This window comes from Mytilus trossulus, chromosome 4 (assembly GCF_036588685.1).
Source record: "Mytilus trossulus isolate FHL-02 chromosome 4, PNRI_Mtr1.1.1.hap1, whole genome shotgun sequence".
Taxonomy (NCBI): Eukaryota; Metazoa; Mollusca; class Bivalvia; order Mytilida; family Mytilidae; genus Mytilus; species Mytilus trossulus.
The window spans coordinates 34,636,135-34,663,359 of NC_086376.1; the positions used below are offsets into that span (position 1 = coordinate 34,636,135).

The window sequence follows — 27,225 nt, forward strand, 5'->3', positions numbered from 1 at the left end:
CAAATTCGTTTAAAATGATGAAATCAAAAAGCAGAATGCCCTGAGGGATACAATTGCCATAGTTTTCATTGACACATGTACAGCAGTTCTGCCAACTTTTCATTAAGCAAATGTGTGAGATTTGGCCAAAATTGAAAAGATTGAAGAGGAAAAAAATAGATCCAAGGATACTGCTGCAAAAAAGCATGAACATGCGTGAGTCTCTAGCATTTTTTGCAACCCTGGTAGTGAGCTGGATAGTATTATTTTCAAAATTAATTCAACTGCACATGCAAAATGTAATAATCTGAATAGTCACTCAACTTTAAAAATAGCCAATCCGGGTTACAAGTGTATGAGCCATGTACTTATTGTGTTTTATCGAATTATAGTTATACCGTACCATTGTAAACTCGTACCACTAAAAAAAACTTGTACCAATGCAAACTTGTACCACTGCTAACTCGTACCAACTTATTCAAATGCATTTAAATCGTGTTAAATGATGAATATAAATGATATACGTTACTTTCACTCAATACCTTTTCAGTCTGTAAAATGTATATAATTTGAAAGTACAATGACCAATTTGTAGCTAATATTCCTTGTCTATTGGATAGAAAATACTGTGGCAGATGTAGATTATTAAAGTATTGAAAGTTTCACCCGAAGAAAATATTAATTTTTCATGAATAAATCTTAGCAGTTAGTCAAAATGATTTCCAAAATTATTTTTACTGTCTATAAATAACAATGAAATGTAACTGATTCCTGTTAAGGGGAATTTCCCCCCCCCCCCAAAAAAAAAGCACATGGCTTGCAACAATAGACCACTTTCGAGTTCATCCGTCACCGGAAAAAAACGTCAATTATATGCGCCTTTATCATCATCACTTGTGCGTTTAGGGGCGTCGTCACTTCCTTCCAATGTTGAGCGAGTGGTTGGAAAACTATAATTCTATATTGTACGAATTATTCGGCAAATTGAATTCTCAAAATTGACAATCAACACTGCTGTCATTAGGGAAATGTCAGTAGGTACCTACAGAGCAACCATTATTTCTAGTTTATCCTGCACAAAGACGATCACTAAGACACTTGATGAACGTAAATAGTGCAGGGGTACAGACGAGCCCCTCTATCTGGTAAATGACGTCATAAAGGCGTGTATAATTGACGAGTTTTTGCCGGTGATGGATGAACTCGAAAGTGGTCTATTGTAAACATAGCATTCAATTTGTGATCATGGATTACAGCTTTAATTAACTTAAATTGGATATATATATATTCAATTTAAGGTACAGTTAAAGCAATGTTTTAACTTTCTTCTGGATTAAGTCCTAGTTTGAAAAATCAGTTTAAACAAGGATTTGTATAGTTAACTATACAAATCCTTGGTTTAAACAATAATGCTTAAAAAACATTCTTTATTTTTGTCTAAGTTTTCATTAAAATCCAGTATAAAATTCAAGTAATTCAACTTTATTTTTATTAAGTTAACAAACAAAAACCAATAAAACATCATATTTTTTAATATATTTTTAATGGTTTGAGTTTACAGTTGTTCGAGTTCTGAATGGTAAGACTTTCCAGTGGTACAAGTTTACTTTTTTGGTGCGAGTTTTTTTGGTACAAGTTACCCTGCTACGAATTAACTTGCTTCTGTATCTTATCAACATAATTCTAGGAGGAACCCCATTTCTAACTCTTTAAATATTGAAGTTCCTTTGGGTCAGAGGGCATGACTCCTTTCCGTACACACTCCTCTGTTTAAATTGAGATTGTTCTTAATATAATACGTCGTTTATTGGCATCTAACGAGTTAATTTTTCTTGACGAGTCGTATTGTATTTGGAATACTTCCAGAAGGAAGACAACTCGAAACGATAATATGGAAGACTCCATTTCGGCTGAAGGGGTGTTATAGGTAACTTTTACGATGTGGAATTCATTTATTTTAATTTAAATTATGCATATGATTTAAAATTATGCAACAACAATAACCCTCAGTAGCAGACAGACATAGAAAGAATCCCATGAGTTTCAAATCAATCAATGAAGCGGGGAATCCAGAGCAACCACTCAATCTGATACCCCTCGAAATCAGGAAAACTATACGCATGCTCATCAATACATAAACAAACCGCGACTTGCGATTTGGAACAAGAGTATTTATTAAATGATATGATGAATGATTCTCCATTTCTTTATGAGAGTACAGTATCAAATATCAGTTTCATAACGATAAAATATAGAAATACTCCACTTCAGTTCTTATGAAAGAAATAGAATTATCAGAATTCAGAGAACTCTCGCATTTTTCAAAACTGGGGAATTCCCTCTGACGTGTTTCTAAATTTATAAAAACACTAAATATAACTACTGTTTAATTCTGATTTTCCGTGTTGTTAAAAACACGCATATAAGTCAAGGGTAATATCACACATGAAGATTATGAGAAGAACATTACAGGAAAGTTGTTTATGTTCAATCCTTTTGCTTCTTTTTACTTTTAAAGCAAGACAATCATAAGAATCTGAGATGTTGCTGAATGTTTAGAATAAAACGAATGACGTGAGGGAATGTAGCATGAGTCAACAGTAAAAGCAATCGTATCCTAAAAATGATAGTATCTGCGAAAAATACACAGGCTACCAACCAATCAAAATCTGTCATAAGGTTTAATTAAATTCCTAAAAACTAACCTTAGCAGATCTTTGATCAAATGGGTGTGCGTTTTTATCATATCCCTGTAAACACCCATGATATACAGCTTTACAATGCAATTTATGTCCACTAGTTTCTACAATCTGACCAGGAACAATGTTTCGTGAACTTTTCTTCACTTCCTTCTGTATTTCCTTTCCTGCAGCATCCAAAATGGTCCTAGAAACTGCACCATTTTTTAGTTCAAAGTCTGGAGATGTTGAATTGACAATAACATCAACCTTTAACACAAAATTCATTATTAGCTGATTAGCAAAATTTGAAATCCTTAATAATGGCTTATTGATGACCTTCAACTGAAATCAATGAAAAAGTTTTGATTGAAAACTTAATATTTTTATTTAATGATTCTCATATACCATATGTAACCTGTTACTCAAAGCAATGAAGAAACTAACCAGAGCATAAAATCTTGATATTAAACAAAGGAAATGAGTTCAAGGTTAGGTGACCACTATCACATTGGTCATGGAAGCCATTGAACAAAGAAGTAGGTTCAGTAAGACCCCTTTTTGGCCCCAAAATATAGCAGTTTTACAAAATTCCTAAAATGTAAACTTTTAGTTATTAATTGGAAAGTAAAATGCCACTGTTACATAAATATGAGCTGTTTTTGACAATACAATGCACATACATTGGGTACTAGCATCCTTAAGTCATGCTAAATTACTGAAATCTTCACAATTTTAGAATTATAGTTAAATTTTAGATTAAAGTTAAATTAAAGGGGCCTCATTTGTGTTCATTCTCAATATTGAAATGTAAGTTGTATTTGATGCGTCTACTTGCATTTTTGACAAAAACTATCTAAAAAGTTTTTTTGGCATATTTGATAGATTTGTATATTTAAGCTTGAATCGGAGCAGTTTTAAATGACTAAATCAGCAAAAATCTTAACATAAACTAATCAACTGAAATACTCTTAATTTAAGTGCTTAAAAAATGTCCAAACTCTTTCGTCAGATGAACCTGAAATTTAAGGCAAAATTCTGACTTTACCGGACCTACTCCTTTGTCATGTTTGTAGATGAACTATGGTGTTTCTGTTACTCATTGTAACTGATTTTACTTACAAAATTGCAAAAACTTAAAAGTTAACAAATGATGCAATAAAGGTGATTTTCTTTGAAAGATATCTACACTTTACAATTACAAAACCCTTGTAACTTTATCATTGCTAAAGGTATAGAATATCTGTTACCCCTTGGTGAACAATATTTCAGAAATGTCTTTATCAACCCATGTTCTTTTCACTTGACTGAACAAAGTTAAAACAAACAATGAACTTCTTCTTTTCCAAGCTTAGATTGGACCAAACAGACATGGCTGACAGGCTAAAAATTATGGAGAATCTTGCATGACATTTCAACTTCAAAAGAACTTAGAAATATTTCCATAGTTTAACATTCAAACATTGATCTCTTATCACTCTGCATGATATTAGATTCTCTGATTAACAATGTTTAAAAGTATAACATAATAACTTTAATGTATTAAATTTAAATCAACTCATTTGTTTTAAATAACTTATATTGCTTGGGCCATATAATGTAAAACAAACCTTCTGCTTTGCAATTAAATCTTTTATGACAATGATTTTAGGTTTTATCTCTTCCTCTTGTAATTGTGGTGTGTCCTCCTTTGTATGTTGTATAACTGGTGGATCAGGGGTGGCATCTTCTGTATTGACCTCTGATATTTCAGGTTCTGGAGTTTCATCTATTGGTTGGATGCTTGGATAATCATGTTTATCTTTTCTAGGTTTCTTTATAGCATCTTTAATCAGAAATAAAACATTTAAAAGAAGACATCTACATATCAAATAGATGTTTTATGTACCTTTTATTTTAGCTATGTGAAATTCTTTTTCACACACTTTATTTCACACACTATAAAAAAAACACTGTTCTTTACACTAATAATACTCACTATAGTTATAGCACTCATCTTTTTATGAGGACTAGTTCACACAGCTTGTTTTAAATAATTTATAACAGGAACTCTTTGAGGAGATATTCCTTTAACATAAATGTACAAAGGGTTATCAAAAGTTAAATTCAGCACCTTTAAGACCAAGAAAAGTGTGTTTTTAATTCATCCGATTTTTTCGAGAAATCTTGAATTACGATGACCAGCTACCATCACTATCAATTTTGTCATTTAAAATAATTCACATTTAATCTGGACATTAATGTTTCTTTTTGTATTTTTGTAGAAATAAGAGAAGAATTGAACCAAGCACATCACCTTTCTGATCACTAATTTGGAAGGCCTTCTTCCTGCTCTGAATGTGAACTAATGGTATTGAATATCAACTATTTAAACTGCATTGAAAAGACAAATAGACTTCAATTTTGTAATATTTAGTTTTCTCATTTAAAAACAGGACGTGATACCCCAACAAACTGCAAGAGCTATAAATTGTGTTTTAAAGTAATTGAACACTAGGAAGATTCATTCTCTTCACTAAATTATCATTTAATAAAGAGTAGAATGTACAACAATTACTTCCTTGGAATTGTAATTATTTCCCTAGGACATAATTATAATTAACCTGATGATCAACAGGTGCTCCTTTTGTGGATATTACATTTGCACAACAATTATTGTCTATCAACGACACTTAAATTATCTAGTTATCAAAGGAAGAGAAAGTCATAAATAAATGATAGTCTCAGCTCGAACAAGAATTCTGCTGAAATATACATCAGGTATGAATATATCTAGTGTTTAAGTATGGAGCATTTAAGCAATTTCACAGCAAAATGTGCGAAGATGCAGAACAAGGTTTATCAAAATTTATTTTAAAAAGTGTATTGCAAAACAGATGTGTTTCGAACAAAATACTGAAGTTTATAAGGGTTTGTTCTGATGAATTTTCAATTAAAAATCCACAACTGACAATAAGGAGTACTTATTACTAGTATTAAATATACCTGCTGTAAAACCAACTCTCTGTAAGTCAGGTATTGCTAACTCCATGGCAGAGATAGCCCTCTGACAAACTTCTGGATCAGTGCTACATAAATATATCTTCTGTATGTTGTTCTGGTCAAGTTCTTGTAGATATTCTTTTAATGCCACTAGCATTATTTTGGTCAGTTTTGTAGATGGCCATGTATTGAATGTTTTGACTGGTAATGCCACTGTGTTATACTGATTTCTGTTCAGGTCAAACAACAAATCCACTAATAACTGGGTAAGTTCATGCTTTTCTTTTCCAAATTCTTCTGTATACAATGGTACAGCAACTTGGACTTCTTCACCTGTCCATTTTTCTTGGTAGACAAACTTCTTTCCTGTGAAAAGATAATAAACATTATAATGACGTTCATGAACATTTATTTTAATTTGCAATTTAAAGCCATATTGACCTTTCTCTCCTTGAGTTTAATGTCAATGAGTGTTTAGATAATTGTGAATAATAGTCCATCTGCCAACTACAAGAGAAATCTTGAAGATTGTTTTAGACCAGTTCTCCATGATTTGACATTTTTTTTTTTACTGTTTCTTAAATTTAACATTATTTTTGGGAATACAACATTTTGGAAATTTGCATGCATTCTATTTGATAACTAGATGTGTCAAAGCAACACGAATGGCCCCGTCTCAAAAAGTTGAAAAATCTGCAATTTCAATAAAACATGTGGACACAAACATGATGGTAGTCTCACAGCTCAAAATCTGTCTAAAGTCCAAAGCCCAAAATTACAGCAAAAATTAGCGGAGCAGAATGAAACTCTAACTTGATATGTAACTCATCATGAGTAACTCACATACCATAAAATCATCCCTATATCTGAAAGCTGTTAGAAAAAAAGTCTGTATAAATGTGATTTTCAACAATTTATCAAAGTCATAGCCCATTATTTCCACAAAAATGAGCAGAGCGAAACAAAACTTAAACTTGATCTTTAACTCATCATGGTTAACTCAAATACAAAAATCAGTCATTTATCTGAAGGTGTTTAGAAAAAAAACTCTGTATAATGGTTTGTTGCGGAATGACAGAATGACAGAATGACAGAATGATGGAATGACATAATTACGGAATTACGGACAAGAGTAAAACTAAATGGCATCAACAACTTTGTTACAGGGCCATAAAAATCAAAAGAATAGTATTGGTATCTCAACTTAACATAAAATATCCAGAAACATGTATCTTACTTTAATTTAAAACCTTGATATACATCCTGCTTTCTATATGCAGAAAAATACTCTTCTCTAAAACATCATCTGCAAAAGGCCAAGATAGGTCATTTGACCACTGGCCCATGTTTCATGGCAAAGGGCCTTTTATGAGTATAGTGTGTTTATGACAAACAGATAAATAAAGATTGTTAGTATATCCTTTATGATCATGATGATTGTGGGGTAGGGTAAAATAAAGTTTTTAGAAACAAATCTTAATCTACATTTGTATTACTGCAATACATGTAATTTAAACTTAACATACCTGAAGTTTCTTCCACCATTGGAATGACTATAATATCACATGTCAGACTGTCAGCATCTTTCATGGCAACTGATACTTTAACACCATTCACACACCATACTGCCTCATCTGCTAAATCAGATTCAGATAACTGTTTAGAATCCTCCTCTTTATCACTCAGGATCTTTATGATACATTTATACTTCTCTTCCAACTTCTCTAAGTCATCTTCTGTCAAATTAGGTACATTTTCAACATTTCTTATTTCTATTTGTGAGTTTAACTGCAGTAAATGATCTTCTAATGTTTGGACATTTTCCTTCTTTTTTCCATAGATTTCAAATCCTAAACTGCTTTTAATATACTCCACATCAAGGTTAGTGATTATTTCTCCTATTTCAACTACTTTAAATCTGTCAATATAATGTATGACTCTTTCATCTAATTGAGTAAACTTTCTTGGGACGTTGAGTGGAAGGTCCAGTAATTCCTCTGTAACTTTTGGTGGTGTTATGCCAACATGTTCCTCTCTAGTTGTTTTATCAGTTGCATCTCTATCATTTTCATTAAGTTTCTGAGTTTTCATTCCTATCAAATAATCACAAAATTGCTTAACATTATTTTCAATCTTCCCTTTAACTTCAAATCCTAGATTTGTTGGATCAAAACTGACATTCAGCTCCTTCCCACAATTGTTCATATCTGTTAATTTATGGTTACACAGGTGGTCAATTTCTTCATCTTCCATCTGTACGAATCTCTTTACTAGTTTGACTTCGGTTTCAACGTCCACTTTGTTTCTATCATCTGATATTTCCCTTTCAGCTCTTACAACTTCTTTTTCCAGTTCCAATAAGTAATCACAAAATTTCTTGACATTGGCCTCTGTTTTACCTTTAACTTCAAATCCAAGATTAGTAGGGTCGTATTCAATGTTTAATTCTTTACTGTAGTGCTCCATACATTGTACTTTCTGTTGACACACTTTGTCAACGTGGGCCACATCCATCACTACAAATCTCTTTATGACTGCTTCCCTGTTTTGTCTGTTATGGTCTCTTGTGTTGAATTCCAGAAGTTGGTCACACATGTTCTTAACCTTTGACTCATCTAGGCCCTTAACTTCAAATCCTCTGTCAGTATGGACTAGTTCAACTTTGAGATTGTTTGCAATGTTGTGTATTTCGTCCATTGTTTGTTTATCAAATCCTTCAAGCCTGTCACTATCAATTTGAACAAATTTCTTTACAAGTTTTTGTTCATCAAATAAACCAGGTGAAGCTTTAATAGTGGGTATTATGTTCTCGTCTATGTACTTTTCCATGGAAGTAAAATTACCAAACTTTATCCATGCTTCCATGAGATCATCAGTTCCAATTATAGTTACACATGTCTGCATATCATTGATTGCAATGTCAGCCATACCTTTTGATTGGGTTTTGACATCATCAACTATTTCTGTCCATTTTTCCATCTTCCTGACATCCCCTACGCTTGGATCTGTTACAAGATTAATTCTGTGTTCGGTAAATGAACCAAAAATAGCATCTCTGATTTCATCTAACTGGTCAAAATTTTCCGTGAACAGGATTATGTCTCCGTCATCTGGCACAAAGCTCCATCTGTAGTCGAAGCCAAGTGTGTTTAGCTTATCATCCACAATGTAGTCCTTAACTGATGTCTTGCATAAGAGAGTAAATTCTTGCGGTTTCATATGAATTTTAGTTCTGTGTTTAAATCTAAGCCAATTTTCAGTCATAAAGGAACTTAAATTTTTCTCATCCTTTGCCTGTATTAAAATTTGTATGGTTTTTCCCCTAAGTTCCATATAAATATTTGGAAATGTTGTCTTTGTGGACTTTGGACCTTTAAATCTAATGAAGACATCATGCTGAACCTCATCTAATGGTATGTTAAGAAGATCCATCAAAACAACACTATTTTCTTCTGCTTCATAAATCTTGACTATATTAGGATCTAACTGCAGTATAACAGAAGCTACTTCAGTGGGCTGGCCAATCACCATAAGTCTGTCTGTTTTACTTTCTGGATGTAGACTATGTTCAATACAAATATCTAGATTATGTGACGTATGAAATGTTTTCATCTGTAACATTATCATTTCTACATCTTCCCCTGAACAACAACAAATAAGGTAACTGTTGATTTTTCTAACTTGATTTTCAATCACATTCATGACATTTTTGGACCATTGATGAGCCTCCTCTTCAGTTTTGGTCATCTCATATTTAATTAACTCAATCCTTTCGAAAGATTCATCGTAATTAAATTTTGTATCTGGAAACTGCTCTTTTAATATTGTCCTCAATTTTTCCTCCCTAGATAAAACATATCTCCATTTTGAAGAAACAAGATCATCTTTGACTGGTATTTCCAAGATTTCAAATTGTGCTTCATGTGATTTGTGTTTAGAGGAACACTGATAGTTTCTCGACAACTTCATCCCATGTGTTCTCCTCAAACTCTCATAAACCACAGCTACAAAACAAAGCATAGCATAATTATAATGATTTCTTAGAAAAACATAAAACTTAATCTGAAACACCAGCATGACCAGTAACCAATGAAATCAGTCAAATGACAACTTTATATATATTCATATTTTGTATTATTCATGAAAACAAACTAAGTGAAAATAGTCTATTCAGAAAAGATTTTCTATTTTTTCTTTGCTTTGATCTTATATCCCATGACACTATTTCTTCTTTTTTTTTCATGTTTTCATTTATGGCCTTTTTCCAATTAATAATATAGCACCTCCATAGATTAAAATATTTTTAATAAGTTCTGTTTTTTAAGGCACCATTAGCTGTGTCGCTTCAAATACAGAAGTATTTTATATTGATCTTTTTGTTATTCTTATTATTGCAATAGGGAAAGTATCACATATATCCCAAATACAGATATGAAACTTGTTTTCTCCTTAGTTTTTGCTCCAAGATGTGAGCAACTAATTTATAAATTTCTGATTCATTTGGTGCATTGATGTAGACACTCTTAAGTTGTACTGTTACACCACTATCCCAGGTTAGGGGGGGTGGGGATCCCGCTAACATGTTTATCCCGCTAACATGTTTACCCCCCCCCCCCCCCCCCCCCCCACACACATTCTTATGTTGTACTGTTATACCACTGTCTCAGATTAAGGGGAGGGTTAGGATCCCTCAAACATGTTTAACCCTGCCACATTCTGTATGTATGTGCCTATCCAAATTCAGGAGCCTGGCTGTATTTCAGTGGTTGCAATTTGCTAATGTGTTACATACTTGTTTTTCATGTATTTTTTTTTACATAAATTAGGCTGTTAGTTTTCTTGTTTGAATTGTTTTACATTTGTCATGTTAGAGCCTTTTAAAGCTGACTATGCTAGACTTTGCTCATTGCTAAAGGCCGCACTGTGACATATAGTTGTGAATTTCTGTGTCATTTGGTCTCTTGTGGAGAGTTGTCTCATTAGCAATCATATCACAACTTCTTTTTTGTTTGTTAATAATGTATCTTTTCATATACCAGTATAGTATTTCCTGCAATGAATATTATTGTTGGTTCCACCAAATGAGTGGTTTCAAGAAACAGAAGATTATTTTATATACAGGAATCTGCATTGCTGAAATTTATGAAAAAAGCTACTGGATTCATGCTTTGTAATTCATCAAGGAGTGAACCATCCATTTAGGGCTAGTAAATGCAATATCTTCTGTATGGGCACTGTTTTGAGAAACAGTTTATAACATAGACAACAATTATGACAAAAACATTTTAGTTGGTGTATGAGAATTTATATGGCAGCTTTGCTTATTGTAGATGGATAAAATAAACCATTTGAAAAATAAACTGGGCCGTAAATACAGACTAAAGCTACATACCTTCTTCTTCAGAAAATTTCTCCCCACCACTTGGATTCCACACATCAGGAGAGGATGAGCCAGCACTTGATTCACTTCCACAACTGTCTCCAGATACACTACCTCTCTTTCCTTGCACATCATCAGACGTCTGACCAATATTTTCCACTTTATCCATGAACCTGCCATCTTTGCTTTTTACAGCTAAGGTCTCTTCATCAAAAAGCATCTCTTCTTTCCAATTCTCATTGATGGTTTCATCTGGTCTGCCACATTTATCATCTGTCTCTGATATATCAACCTTGACAAAGGACAGATCTGTAACATTTCCATCAAGTGTTTTCTTTCCCTGCTCATTTTCTGTTCCATCTTTTGTGTTTGACTCTGTATCATGTTCAGTACTTGTACTAGTAGCGTCACCAATATCAGGATGTTTTTGTCCATTTCTTTCTCCATCTTCATCCACATCTGATTGTGCTAAGGAGAAATTGTCTGTCTTCTTTGTTTTCATAGAGCTAGACTTAATATCTCCTCCATTTTCATCCATTGTTACCTTTGAAAGATCAGGAGCATGGTTAATTCCATTGAAATCAGCTACTTTTTCTTCAGGTTTCTCATTCTCAATTTCTTCCTTTCTTTCATACTTGAAAGGAATGCTGCAGTTGTCAAAAGACTTGTCCATCATGTTTTTATCTTTACTATTGTCTGATGATTCAGCTTCTTGTTCTTGCCATTTAGACAAAAAAGAATTCTCTGTAGGATCGTTCAAGCACCTTGTGTCATCATTTGATTTATCTGTTCCTATAGGCTTTCCTGAAACACCTGATTGCTCAGACTCGAAGAAGCCACTGGACAGCTTAGAAACATAATGAGCATTACTTGCTGTAGAAGTTTCATTTCCAGAATTAGAACTTGTTTTCTGTTCATTATGGCCATTACTATCATCAGATAACTCAGGTTCACTCATGTTTATTTCAATACTCTCAGAACTTGTGTTAGTGCTACTGCGACTACGTGGACCTGTGTAATGGCTACTTGGTATATCACTGTCAATATCTGATTTCCCAAAGTGTCTGGATACTTTACTTGTATTATCTACTGGTTCCTCAACCACTGAGAAGTCAGAGTCATCGTCTGTACTACCATTTTTTGAGGAATCTGATGCCCCTTCTACTTTTAGTTGAGTTACTTGGGATTCACTTTCTTCAACATTATTCTGTTTTTGCTTTAGATTTCCAAGTTCCATAACTTTATCAGTTTCTGCAGTCAAGCTCTCTCTAACTGCCTCTGCTTTGTTCTTGTCTGAGTTGTTATCAATGCTGGCTGCATTAGTTGTATCTGGAGCATTTTGAGTATCTTTATTTTCAAAAGAAATACTGTTATCAGTTTTCTGTAGTGTCAGATCAACCTGTGGAAGAGAGTTAAGATTTGTTTGTACTTTTACATATAAGTCTTTCGTTTCTCCTCTGTTTCCACCTTCCTGAGCTTCATTGTCTGTTCTGTCTATACTGTTTGGCTTTCCATTGGTTTTCCAATCTTCACGGTGTACATTAACTTCTACAATGCCACCCTGCATAATCTTTTTCTTTTCAATTTTCTGTCCATCTTTATCAACAGAAATAGAAATCTGTGCATCATCACTGTTTTTTGGCGGTAAAACGTGTATTTTTGTCCTGTCGATTTCTTTGTCAAATGATGAAGGGTACGAACTGCTAATAGGGGCATCTAAAACAGCAAAACTATCTTTATCAACAGAAGTAGAAAAATGTGCATCCTCACTGTTTTTTGGTGGTAAAATGTGTACCTTTGTCCTGTCAATTACTTTGTCAAATGATGATGGGTAAGAACTGCTAATAGGGGCCTCTAAAACAGCAAAACTAGAGCCTAGTTCAAAACGTTCATGACCATTACTATCTGTTGGTCTATTCATAGATATTAAATGACCTGTACTAGAGAGACGATGATCTTTGTTTTCAGTTTGACTAAAAAGAGATATCTTCAAATCCCCTGCAATGATTTTTCCATCTGATTCTTCTTCAATATCATCTACATCAAGTATACTGAAGTCGTTTACACTTGATGTTCTAGAATGAGTGGATTCTCTCCTGTTCTTGTCTTTAACTTCAGAGATGTTTTCAGTAGGTTGAGTGGCTTCAACGCCATTGTGTCTCGAGATGTTTTCAGTAGAGTTAGACTTATTGAATTCCTTATGTATGACTTTAGTATCCTCGGCAGTAGTTTGACTGGGTTCATCCTCATTACTTTCTTTAGTTTCTGAGGTTTCTAATAAGGAAAAATCACTTGTTCCTCCACCTGATACCAGAGAAAAATCTTCATTGTTGGAGATTCCACTGTCACCAGATGTGGGATTTAGGCCATTACTACTGTGGCCATCACCTGTTGGATTTAGGCCATTACTTCTGTGGCCATCACCTGTTGGATTTAGGCCATTACTACTGTGGCCATCACCTGTTGGATTTAGGCCATTACTACTGTGGCCATCATCTGTTGGATTTAGGCCATGACTACTGAGGCCATCATCTGTTGAGGTTTTTTCAGAGTCCTTTGCTTCCATTTTGATTATTACCAGATTTAGTTGCACAACTTGCTATTACCATCTTCCATGTCCTACATGTATTTCTGTATAAAAAAAACAAACATTAGAATTAAAATTTCAATGAAAATAATCATGATAATATACTGCTTTCTAGGTGAATTTCATAATTTAGACTAAGAACTCTCTGGTGGATAATTGTCTCATTGGCAATTATACCACATCTGGATAATTGTCTCATTGGCAATTATACCACATCTTCTTAACATTATATTAAATGCTACAGAAAAAATGTCAGAGAGACTTTTTCAGAATCTCAACAATGAAGAAGACATCATAAACATTTTTATCCTGCAATTGGGTGTTCTTCTATATAGATACAGCCCTACAGATATAGCTATGCTGTCTCTGTACACTATACAGATATTGCTTAAAAGCTCCGTCCACTGCCGACCTGAATTTTGTATGAACCTGCGTGACCTCAGAATGTGTATTGCATTCGCATTCCAATGACCTACATATGTATCAATTGCGAATTAACGATTACTTTTATACGTTCTGTTTATTTTCAAATACTTTTTAGAGCAATAAGAATCACACCAATTTTCTGATAACATGATACACACATTAACAGCAGTCATTTCTACGATGACAACTATCGATTTCAAAACTTGAATGTATATGATTGTTTAACAAAAACAACCATGTCAATTTCAGCATGTATGTTTAGTGAATGTCAAGTCTGAAGCGTAGGACAACTCATACACTTCTGTTTCAAATTGGACAATGTTTTGTTATTTGGTTTTACTGTTGAAATTAGTTCTTATGTTAAATTAGATAATAATTCACTGTGAGCGATGTATTATTGTTGACCATTCGAGATTCTTTTTTTGCGAACCCGTCTTCAGCTGAATGTGTGATTACTGTATAGTATTACTACAACGCCTCAAGGGATTTCAAATCGAAAATAAATGCAAAATATGTGTTTTTGTATCTTTCAAAACACAAATATTAAACAGAATTAATTGCAGGATAAAGACAATAATTGTTTAGTATCTTTAAATATCAGCTGTATTAACACTCGGCTCGAAACAGGTGTTATAGCTTGCTAAAAGCTCGCATACACCTTATTTCCTAGCCTCGTACAAATACTGCTGATATTTAAAGACACTAAACAGTTATTGTCTATATAAATTTTCCCTATTAGAATGAAAAGTTTGTAATTTGACAAATTTTGTATCACATTTCAACAAGTTACATATTCATGATATTAAAAATGTTTACCAATCTATTTTTTTTTTATTAAATTAGTTTTAAAGACAGTACTCTTTATGAAGAGATGCCAATGACCGGTAGTGATTTGACAGTGGCAAACGCAGTTCTATTGATAAATCTTAATAGTGATCAACATACATGTACATGTAGTAGGATAGGATATCAGAGAAAAAAGTGTTACTATGTATACAGTATATATACTTAAATGACACATTTTTAAACATGCATTCTTCTTTTGGCAACATCTAAACATCACTCACTTTTGCAGAGCCTTGTCTATGCTTTTGAAGAGAGCAATATGACATCTATTTCAATGAGAGAGTAGGAAGAAGTGGCAAAATGCTTGCTTCTACTTGTCAGTTGCCATTTTTGTTTTGTTTATCTATGCGACTTGTAAATCACTAGTTGTCTTCCTTATATTGATTTTGATAGCAACTTTATTTCACTAAGTAGTCAGTAGGGTGGCTTATGAATAGAAATTATAAAGTTTAAGAACGTTATACACACATGTATACATGTCAGCTATAGACCATACAATCGTTTTATTTAAAAAGTATTTTAAACAATTGATTAATGTTCTGGTTCAACATGCTTCATAAGTTTGTGTTTTATTTGTAATTAATGAAGCTATAGGGATAGGAGTATTTGTCATATCTACCTCTAATCTAGTCAAAATAATAATTACGTCTTGGAAGGCTATATTTTTTTTCTTTGAAGCCTTACATCATGTACATTGACGTCATAACACAAAACTCATATTTGCAGTTGGACTTTGAGAGGGAATTTACTGCTTAATTAAAACGTTTGCTGACTTCTCCTCAAAATGCTTCATTTAAGAAGCAGGAAGGCTCAGAGAGAGAGGCGCATGCGCGATCAACAGTAGTGTTTTTCCTAGGAGAGGAGATTATCGACAACAAATAGTGTTTTACTACATCCTGAAATACATATATCGACAACATAACTTGTGAACTATCATCTTATATCCACGAGTGACCCATCTATATATTTTCTGTTGTTAATATTCCATAAAATGTCGTGCTAAACACACTTTAGCTGGTCACCTCTCCCTGGTCATCTTCCAAAATGGCGGCAAATTCAATTCTCCTTACTGTAGCCATACTTACTACCTTCATCATGAACACCTGTGTAACGCATAGTAACAGACACTCAACAGTAAACAACATAACTTTAACTAAATTGAGTGCGAATCTCGCGAGACCCAGCATATTAGGGTGCTCAAGTACCTTTCAACTTAGAAGGAACAATGCAGAAAAATCAAAACATATAATGTCAACAAAGCATAAAACTCTACTCATACTGCTCATCCTGTTAGCAAACGACATCCAACAAAACCCAGGACCTGGAAATAGATCAGTTTTTCCTTGTGGAGTATGTGAAGTACCTGTATCATGGAGTCAGGTAGGAGTCTGTTGTAACAATTGTAGCGTATGGTACCACAAAACATGTGGTGACATCAGTTCTAGAAATATGTCATATCTTGAGAAAAGTCACGTCGTCTGGCATTGCTGTAAATGCAACAGTATTAACGTAGACAGCTTAATTTACATATAATAGTTTTATACTACATACAACAAACATGTATGCACCTCTATCAGGCACCGACTCAGTCTTTGACTCATTCACGTCATGCGATCACTTTAGTCCACTGCATACCTGTAGCCCCAAAACGAGAAAACACTTGTCAACAAAATCATGAAAATCAACACACAGCCAAAAGTCAAGTATAGGAAACAGTGATAAGGCAAACACAAATAGTACTAGAACTAGCTCCAAGTCCACAGTATTTCCTAAAAGTACAAACTTTAGTCTATTAACAGTGAACTGTTGCAGCATAAACACTAACAAATCTGAATTTAGGGCATCTGTTGAATATGTAAAACCAGATCTAATATGTGGCACTGAATCATGGCTGAAAGGCATTAAACCGGGTAGGGACCCAGAGAAAAACTGTATAAAGCCTTGTGAAGTTTTCCCAGAGAATTACATATTTCACCATAATGATCGAGACTCTCTTGGAGGAGGCGTATTTACAGGTATTAAATCAAACTTGGTATCTGATGAAAAAGTTGAGCTTGTCACTGAATGTGAAATTATTTGGACAAAAGTAAAACTACAGAGTATGAAGGACTTATACTTGGCATCATTTTATATGCCACACCGTAATATGAAAGACATCATCAAACTTAAAGAGTCAATAAACAAACTTGCTGACGGTAATAAATATAAACAAATGATCATAGCAGGGGACTTTAATTGCCCTGACATTGATTGGGACACCCTCTTAGTTAAACCAGGTGCTCAAGACCGTGAAGTACAACAAGCACTTTTAGACACCTCCATAGATCTGGGGCTTACTCAAGTACAGAGAGAACCAACTAGATATAATAACTTACTAGACCTTGTTTTCACAAAGAATCCATCACTATGTAAATCTTCAACCAGCATTCCTGGCATCAGAGATCACGCTATGGTAGTCACAGACTTTGACATAATCCCACACTATATCAAACAGTCAAAGCGTAAGAAATGCATGTTCAACAAAGCCGACTGGGACTCAATCTACAAGGAAATGGAACAACTGTCAACAACTATGGAATCCCAAACCGCCACTCCAGTAGAGAATCTATGGTCAACCTTCACCACCACTGTACTCACAATTATTGACAAATACACCCTGTCAAAGGTATGCGCATCTAGAAAATCGCTGCCGTGGCTCAACAGAAATCTAAGCCGGATGTTAAAACGCAAAATAAGACTCTATAAGCATGCTAAGAGATCTAAGCAGTGGAATGACTACAAGAGCTTCCAAAAAAAGTGCAAAAAAGAATTTAAGAAAGCAGAGATCAACTATATCAACAACACCATTTACCAAGGTCTACAAGATAACAACACTAAACCATTCTGGCGCTATGTTAAATCCAGACGACAGGAAAACATTGGCATACCTGCAATGAAACAGAATGGAGCACTTGTAAACGACAACAAGGAGAAAGCCAATATACTTTTAAACCAATTTGAATCGGTTTTTACAAAAGACACTTTAAATGCAACACCAAAGTTAGATAAGAAAGTCGGAAAATCAATATCACCACTGAAAATAACAACAGATGGAGTCGAAAAACTTTTGAAAAACATAAAGCCATTTAAAGCCATTGGGCCAGACAATTTACCAAACATTGTCCTTAAAAACTGCTCTAAACAACTAGCACCTGGGCTGCGACACATCTTCCAGCAATCCATAAACCATGTAAACTCTGGCACTCTACCTACTAACTGGTTAAACGCAAATATCACTCCTGTATTTAAAAAAGGAAATATAAACACACCAGAGAACTACAGACCTGTTTCTCTTACCTGCGTTACCTGCAAGCTGCTTGAGCACATTATATGTAAACACATCTTGACACACCTTGAAAGAAACAACATACTCACATCTCTCCAGCATGGCTTCCGTTCAGGTTTCTCCTGTGAAATGCAGCTTCTAACAACGATGAACGACTTATTCCAACTTCAAGACAGATATAGTTCATGTAGTTATACTAGATTTCTCTAAAGCCTTCGATACCGTCCCGCATCAAAGGCTATTAGACAAACTCGAAAGTTATGGTATTGATGGTCCAATACTAGATTGGCTCAACATGTTCCTGACAAAACGATCCATGAGAGTCTTAGTGGATGGCGAAAATTCTGACTCTGTAGGGGTAGCATCAGGAGTTCCTCAAGGCACGGTATTAGGACCGCTGCTGTTCCTATGTCATATTAATGACTTACCCGAAACTGTTAAATCTCAAGTCAGATTATTCGCAGATGATTGCCTACTTTATAGGAAAGTCCAAACACAACAGGACCACCAACTACTACCATGACTACAAAACGACCTTGTATCGTTGGAAGAATGGGCCACAAAATGGGGTATGAGATTCAATGCCAAAAAATGTTACGTGATGAGTGTCAACAATAAATCATCTCATTTTTATAAACTGGACAATCAGATACTGCAACAGGTACAACAAAATCCGTATCTCGGTGTAATTATCTCAGATGATCTGAGGTGGGGCGCCCACATCGCTTAAACCGTGAAGAAAGCCAACTCAACTCTAGGCTTCTTGCGACGAAACCTCCGCCACTGTCCAAAGGATTGCAGGAAACAGGCATATATAGGACTTATCCGTTCACTTTTAGAATATGCGTCCATAGTCTTGGACCCTTACTTAATGAAGGATATTAATGCACTTGAAAAAGTACAGAGACAAGCAGTGCGTTTCATCAGTGGGGATTACACAAGCAGAGAGGAAGGTAGCATAAGGAGACTTATGATTGAACTAAAACTTCCAACACTGGAAAACAGATGTCGTCACAGTAGACTTACTTTTCTCTACAAGGTGGCCGGGGAGTTGGTACCAGCTATACCGCAAGACTCAGTATTAGTCAAAGAGAGACCAAAACGACAAGTTAAACCAAAACAATTTAGTGACTATAAAACAACAAACATTGTAGACAAATTTGCTCAAAACAACAGCCGTTGCTTTAAAATTCCACCTAGCAAATCAGAACAATACAAACAGTCATTCTTTGTAAGAACAATACCTGATTGGAATAGACTACCAGACAATCTCGTGTGTGCTAAGACAATTGAGAGCTTTAAAACTTCGGTTGCTCTCACAACGTTGGACTAATTTTCCAGCACCTCTCTCCCGTTGCCATTGATGCCTTATCATGGCCCTGCAACGTATTTATTCAGATTCAGATTCAGGCGTCAAAGTGAAAATTTTGAATAGCCTTACAAGAGGTCATAATCATTTGGACTACCTCTAATCAGGCAATATTTCCCTACATTTAATTTGCAAACATGATTGAGTACTAAATACCCATCTGTAAACATGATAAATAGTGAAATCTCTGAAGATTTTCTGAAAATCAAACTAAAGCAGTATTTCCAAGAACTTCAGAAATAAACTGAAAATGAAAGTAGAAGAGATCTAAATGGCACCTTTTTCGGTTACCTTATATTTGTGACTATTTTGACCCGTGTCTATATTTATGATATTAAACTGGTTAAGCAATGTATGCGTTTTCTAATCATCAAAATGGGATGTCAACAAAAAACAATAAACCATATTGAAAACGAAAGTAGACTTCATTTGCTTTGAAAAAATGGGTGATTTACCTAAATCAATAAAGTACCAGTACTGCGTATTTGATAAAGCTTTTCGTGAAAGTATTCCCCCTTTTAATCATTAACTCACATCAGTTGTTAAACTTGCTGGTTTAGTACAGTTACAGTACAAGGCAATACGCATATAAAAATGATGACACTATTTCTTGTCGAAAAATATCACGATCACGTGATTGATGAATAGACGACAACTCGGACTAAAAGAAGTTCGGACCAAAAAAACTCGGACCTTTTTTTAGACAACTCGGACCAGTTGAAAAGACATTCTCACAATTATTCGGACCACTAATGAAGGCGATACAGACTTGTTTGAAAGACTGTTTATACTCCTTTTAATAGACAATAGACATAGACAATATTTTATTGGAACAAACGCATTTACAATAAATGGTAATGACCGAATGAATAAACAATGTGTAATGGCAGTGGCTATTTGACCGGCACCTGCTACCGGTAAATAGCAAATTTGCTATTTGACCGGCACCGGCAAAATAGCAAATTTGCTATTTAGCCGGCACGGAATAAAACTGTTCATTGATATGATTAGTGGAGAATAAAAAAAGCTTAATAATAATTTAAAATCATTTTATCACAATATCTAGCATTAAGAATACGGTGCAATAAAAAAAATTTAACTATCAAATTAAAAATATTCTAAAAATCTAAATATAACTCTCATTTAGAAAAAAAAATGTAAGGTTTTCGCGGAACCCAAATCCTCGCCTTCTTTTACTGTAAATGGCAGGCTCAACAAAAACGAGGAAAAAACAATAAAAATGTTCCTCTTGATACTATCTTTTCATTGTAAGAACCTTCTGTCCAAGTTTGGTAAAAATCCAGGATAGTTTATGAATCTAATAAATGTTTTAAAAACTTTAACTGTAGACTGTATGTAATGTTAACTGGAAGAAAATGTTCATGTATAAGTAAAATATAGATACACAGGTACAAAATATTAATTAACAAAATTTCCTTCTAGATACTAACTTTTGATCATAAACAAGCTTCTGTCCAAGTTTCGTACTAATTAGAAATAAGATAAGAAAGTCATTAAATTTTTAAAAAAAATAATCACAGAGTAAATGTGTTGCTTCCTGGCAGAAAATCTAAGTCCATTTAAAAGTAAAAAACGGAAAAAATGGATTTTTTTTTACAAAGCTTACTTCTGGATACTATCCAAACATGCTGTTAATAACAACATTTCAATAACGAGAACAAGTTAAAGCAAGACCTGAACTTTTAACTGCCTCTTGTTTGGATTCAATTGTGAACATTGATTTAATCAAAAAGTATTGTCAAAAAGATGCATGGGCGTATATAAAGAGAAGAAAAAGAGCCCTATCTACATATGCAACATTTGCACATATGATGCAGATTCAAAGGAAGCCAGTGTAATGTGCAGTTCATGTTTGGAGTGGCGGTAACATTTATCTTGTGCTAGACTAAAAAACGTTTCAAAGGCAAACAATTGGTTTTGTAACAATTGCAAATGTTAAATCATGTGTCATTTTGAAATTCGTAACAAATATAAAAAAGAAGATGTGGTATGATTGCCAATTAGACAACTACCCACAAAAGACCAAAATGACACAAACATTAACAAATATAGGTCACCGTACGGCCTTCAACAATGAGCAAAGCCCATACAGCATAGTCAGCTATAATAGCTAGTCCCAGATAAGACAATTAATGTAAAACAATTCAAACGAGAAAACTAATTAACTTATTTATGTAAAAAAAAATGAACGAAAAACAAATGTAACACATAAACAAATGACAACCACTGAATTACAGTTCCTGACTTTAATATTGTCTTTTTTATGATGTACATAGTTTTACAAATCACTATTTTTATCGCATGGCAGGATATTTTACACAGATTTGGACATTAACTTTTTTATAAATATTTTAGAAAAGATATATTTAGTAAATTAATGTACATATAAATGTGTTTTCATTCTTTTAATTGATATTATAAAGTTATAAATTATTCACATCTTCAATATTTTATTTTTTATTGTTCTGTATTTTTAATGCTTGATATTGTAATAAAATTGTTTTAAATTATAATTAAGAAGTTTTTTATTCTCTATTAATCACATCAATGAACAGTTTTAATCAGTGCCGGCTAAATAGCGAATTTGCTAATTTGCCGGTGCCGGTCAAATAGCCACTGTCATTTGTAATACATGGTAGTGTAATACAAACAATTATATTTATATGCGAATAAAAGATTAAAGGTATAATGAAAATCTATTGCAATAGATTACTTCTTGCATTTTAACAATTTGTTACGAAAGAGGAAGATGATTTTTATAGTGCCGTATAAGATGTATTATAAAGTATAAGATTTATTTTATTTTTATCGCACAATGTGGTTATACTTTTTCCTGTAATTTTGAACATTTTCAATATTGAAGTAACCTCTGCAGTGTAGCAGCATGTGCTGTTCCTTTTCAATTTCGCCACTTTTACAGATTTCACAAATTCTTTCAGTGACCTCTGGGCACTTTTAAATATCTTCCTCTTTCAATGGCAAGGTTATGAGCACTAATTCTTAATTTACACAATGTTGATCGATCTGATGTTTTTTTAAAAGCATCAACAGCCCGTGCACTCATTTTGTAAACACTCTGGAAAAAAATTAATTTTCGAGAAGCTGAAATATTTGCATGTTGTTCCTGAAACCCTGGTCAATTAGTCTTTGTTATAAAACCAAAAGGGGTTTAATCGAGGGTTTAATAGTAAGGTTATCATTTGACAAATATGAAAAACCTAAGTTTTGAATAATAACATTTAACCTTTTAACCCATGGGTTGCTTTTTTTTGGTAACATTATATATTTGGTGAACTAAACTTCCTTCTGAAGTGATTAAATTGTCCCAGAATTTAATACTAGATAACATTATCCTATTTTTCAATGACAGTCTTGCAAGTTCGGAACGACATGCATCATTCGAGGCCTTACAGTGTACTCCCAAGATTTCTTTAATAAATTTTATATGCAACTTTTCATAGGCACCACTGTCTCTAAATGTCGAAATAATCCCCCAGATTTCACTACAATAAAGGAGAATAGGGGCTACTTACGGGGCGCCGAATGAGACTCTTGTGGTTTTGTACTCAAAATTCAATTTTGTACGGACAAAAGTGACTTTTGTTCAACAAAAATGAGTTCAGTTTAACAAAATTTGTATCATACTACAAATTTAAAATTTTGTCATACAAAATTATCTATCAGCGGACAAAAGTCACTTTTGTCATGACAAAATTCATTTTTGTTACACAGACTTGACTTTTGTTACCTAATTTGAAAATTGGGCGACAAAAGTCAATTTTGTATTCAAATTAGTTTAGTTTGGTTTCTGTGAACTAATTTGCATACAAAATTGACTTTTGTGAGATAAAATTGACTTTTGTGAGACAAAATTGACTTTTTGTGAGACAAAATTGACTTTTGTGAGACAAAATTGACTTTTGTGAGACAAAATTGACAAAATTCACTTTTGTGAGACAAAATTGACCAATGTGATCAACAAAATTGACAAAATTTACTTTTGTGAGACAAAATTGACAAAATTCACTTTTGTGAGACAAAATTGACCAATGTGATCAACAAAATTGACCAATGTGATCAACAAAATTGACAAAATTGACTTTTGTGAGACAAAATTGACCAATGTGATCAACAAAATTGACAAAATTGACCAATGTGATCAACAAAATTGACAAAATTGACTTTTGTGAGACAAAATTGACCAATGTGAGACAAAATTGACTTTTGTCTCAACAAAATTGACAAAATTGAATTTTGTCTCAACAAAATTGACAAATTTGAATTTTGTCTCAACAAAATTGACAAAATTGATTTTTGTCTCACGAATGTCAATTTTGTCTCACGAAAGTCAATTTTGTCGTCACAAAAGTGAATTTTGTCGTCACAAAATTGACTTTTGTCTCATCAAAATTGACAAAATTGACTTTTGTCTCAACAAAATTGACAAAATTGACTTTTGTCTCAACAAAATTAACAAAATTGACTTTTATCTCAACAAAATTGACAAAATTGATTTTTGTCTCAACAAAATTGACAAAATTGACTTTTGTCTCAACAAAATTAACAAAATTGACTTTTGTCTCAACAAAATTGACAAAATTGAATTTTGTCTCACAAAAGTTAATTTTGTCTCGCAAAAGTTGATTTTGTCTATCAAAAGTTAGTTTTGACTCACAAAATTGAATCTTACCTCATACAAATGACTTTTGTGATTTAATTTCCATATCAGGTAACAAAAGTCAATTTTGTATGCAAATATGTTTATATTTGCATACCATTTAGACAAAATTGACTTTTGTCATGACAAATATGATTTTTGTCTACAAAAATGAATTTTGTCTACACAAATGAATTTTGTCATCACAAAATTGAAGTTCTCACAAAACAAGTCTGTAGCACATAGTTTTGTAAGACAAAAATGATTTTGTTATGACAGAATTGAATTTTGTACAAAACCACAAGAGTCCCATTCGGCGCCCCGTACTACTAAGGAATCAAAAAGTTTTTTCCAGAATTTTGCAAGAGTTGTCTAATCCTATTGTTTTCTTTATTTTAAAATATGCTTTCCTAGCTTTTTCCATAGGCGAAAGTGATGGCGACATTAAAACTGCCATTATATCTAATATTAATACCCAAGTAACAATAAGTACTAACTGTCTCTAAGGATTTGCCATTATAATGAATTCGCTTAGAAAAGACTTTCCGTTTGAATTAAAAACCATTACTTTTAATTTCTCTGTATTGACTTGTAATTTCCAAGAAGAACAATAATTACTTAATGGGGGCCCTTAATGTATTGAGACAATTTTGCAAACCCTCTTTGCTATCTGATAATAATACAATATCATCGGCATACAAACGTGCATTTAATGAAACATCACCAACTACAACTGGATCTGCATTGATATTTTCCAAGTCTTTAAGTATATGTCGTTTATAAAAAAAAATGAAAAGAAGAGGACCCAATAGATCTCCTTGTTTAACACCACAGTTTGATTCAAATGATAGGCTATCTACATTTTGTATTAGAGTACATTGAAAATATTAAATTAAAATTATGTTTTGGTACATTACTTTGAAGTAGTTTATGAAATAATCCTATTCTCCAAATTGTATCGAACGCTTTTCTAAGATCAATGAAAGCAGCAAATATTTTTGTGTTTTTGGATTTATAATTGCTGACAATAGATCTCAAGGAAAAGATGTGGTTTGCAGTCCCACTATATCTTCTTTGAAGCCAATCTGGTTATTATTTATTAATTTGTTTACATTAATATGAGCAAGTAATCGAGAGAGGACTATTTTATTAAACAATTTTCCCAGGTTCGAAGTAATGGATATCCCTCTGTAATTACCGGGTCACTTTTACTTCCCTTTAAGTAGAAGTACTAAAAATGATTCATTCCAAGCTTTTGGAAAACTTCCGTTATTTAAAATAAAGTTAAATAGTTTTTGTAATGGTTTTGTTAAGACTGATATTCCTTTTTTCAACATTTCGCTTGAAATAAGATCAGTAGCTGTGCTTTTCCCATTTTTAAGCGACTTAATTGCCTTTACGATCTCACTTGTTTTAATGTGTTCCTGAAAGTCATTTGTCCTGTTGTTTTGTTGAAAATCATAAAATAATATGTTTCAAAATTTTTGAGATTTTTTTAAATTAATTAAATTTCAATTGACAATCAATAGGTTCAGAATGTTAGTTCGAAAAGGGATATTAACGAATTATTAAAGGATGTAAGAGTGCATATCTTACATGGTGCTTAGAAAATATTTCAATTTGAATAGATGGAACTTAGATTTATTCAGATGAAAGATTAAGTGACATTAGAGCTACAAAACCAGGTTTTTAAAATACATTGGCCGTTTTATACTGCAACAATCGGGAAGGCCTGTACCAAGTCAGGAATATGAATTGTTTTCGATTCGTTTGATCAGGGAATTTCAGTTAAGAAGTTGACTTGGAGTTTAGTATTTTTGTTATTTAACATTTTACTTGGACTGGGGCTTTTCCAAGTGCATGATAGAATTAAAAGATACATTATTTTTTGCTGACTTCTATACCTCTTTTTTTTCACCAATAAGACATTCAATCAAACTGACTGAGATGTCTTGTACATGTGCACATCAATCTTCTACCTAATGACCATGATATCTTGAAATATGTGCCTCAGACTTTGTACACAACAAACTTCTACCTAATTGCCATGACATCTGGAAATTTTTGCCTCAGACTTTGTACGCATAAAACTTCTACCTTATGACCATGACATCTGGAAATCTGTGCATCAGACTTTGAACACAACAAACTTTTACATTTAATTTATGACCATGACATCTAGAAATCCGCACCTCAGACTTTGAACACAATAAACATCTACCTTATGACCATGACACTGGAAATCCATGCCTCAGACTTTGTACAATCCCATCTGCGGCGCACCCTGACAGAAAAAAAGAGAGGGCGACATTAGACATACACACAGTCCCTAACAGAAAACATACCTGCAATCCCATCTGCAACGCACCCTGCCAGAAAAAAAGAGAAGGCGACATTAGACATACACAAAGTCCCTAACAGATAACACACCCTAAAATGTCCCATAGGCTACACGACCTAAAGGAAAAAAAAAGAAGGCGACATTAGACATACACAAAGTCCCCAACAGAAAACATACCTGCAATCCCATCTGCGACGCGCCCTGCCAGAAAAAAAAGAGAAGGCGACATAAGACATACACAAAGTCCCTAACAGATAACATACCTGCAATCCCATCTGCGACGCACCCTGCCAGAAAAAAAGAGAAGGCGACATTAGACATACACAAAGTCCCTAACAGATAACATACCATAAAATGTCCCGTAGCCACACGACCTACAGGAAAAAGGAAAGGCGACATTAGACATACACAAAGTCCCTAACAGAAAACATACCTGCAATCCCATCTGCGACGCGCCCTGCCAGAAAAAAAGAGAAGGCGACATTAGATATACACAAAGTCCTTAACAGAAAACATACCTGTAATCCCATCAGCAACACACCCTGCCAGAAAAAAAAGAAGGCGACATTATACATACACAAAGTCCTTAATAGAAAACATACCTGCAATGTCATCTGCGACGTGCCCTGCCAGA

General features: G+C 33.6%; 1 protein-coding gene across 3 annotated transcripts in view; it reads right to left on the reverse strand.

Annotated features, from left to right (window-relative positions):
• Positions 1–26,567, reverse strand: part of LOC134715182 (uncharacterized) — a 49,027-nt gene extending 22,460 nt beyond the window's left edge. The window contains exons 1-6 of one of the 3 annotated variants that reach the window (XM_063577192.1): positions 26,472–26,567; positions 11,032–13,650; positions 7,166–9,643; positions 5,643–6,005; positions 4,268–4,482; positions 2,685–2,927 (exon numbers count right to left, since the gene is read on the reverse strand). In XM_063577192.1, coding sequence (XP_063433262.1) covers positions 2,685–2,927; positions 4,268–4,482; positions 5,643–6,005; positions 7,166–9,643; positions 11,032–13,585 — 5,853 coding nt within the window. In that variant the 5' untranslated portion in view covers positions 13,586–13,650; positions 26,472–26,567. Of the gene's footprint in view, positions 1–2,684; positions 2,928–4,267; positions 4,483–5,642; positions 6,006–7,165; positions 9,644–11,031; positions 13,651–20,027; positions 20,207–26,471 lie in introns of those variants that run through there. The other 2 variants (XM_063577191.1, XM_063577190.1) reach the window with 2 other exon arrangements.
• Positions 26,568–27,225: the final 658 nt, after the last annotated feature.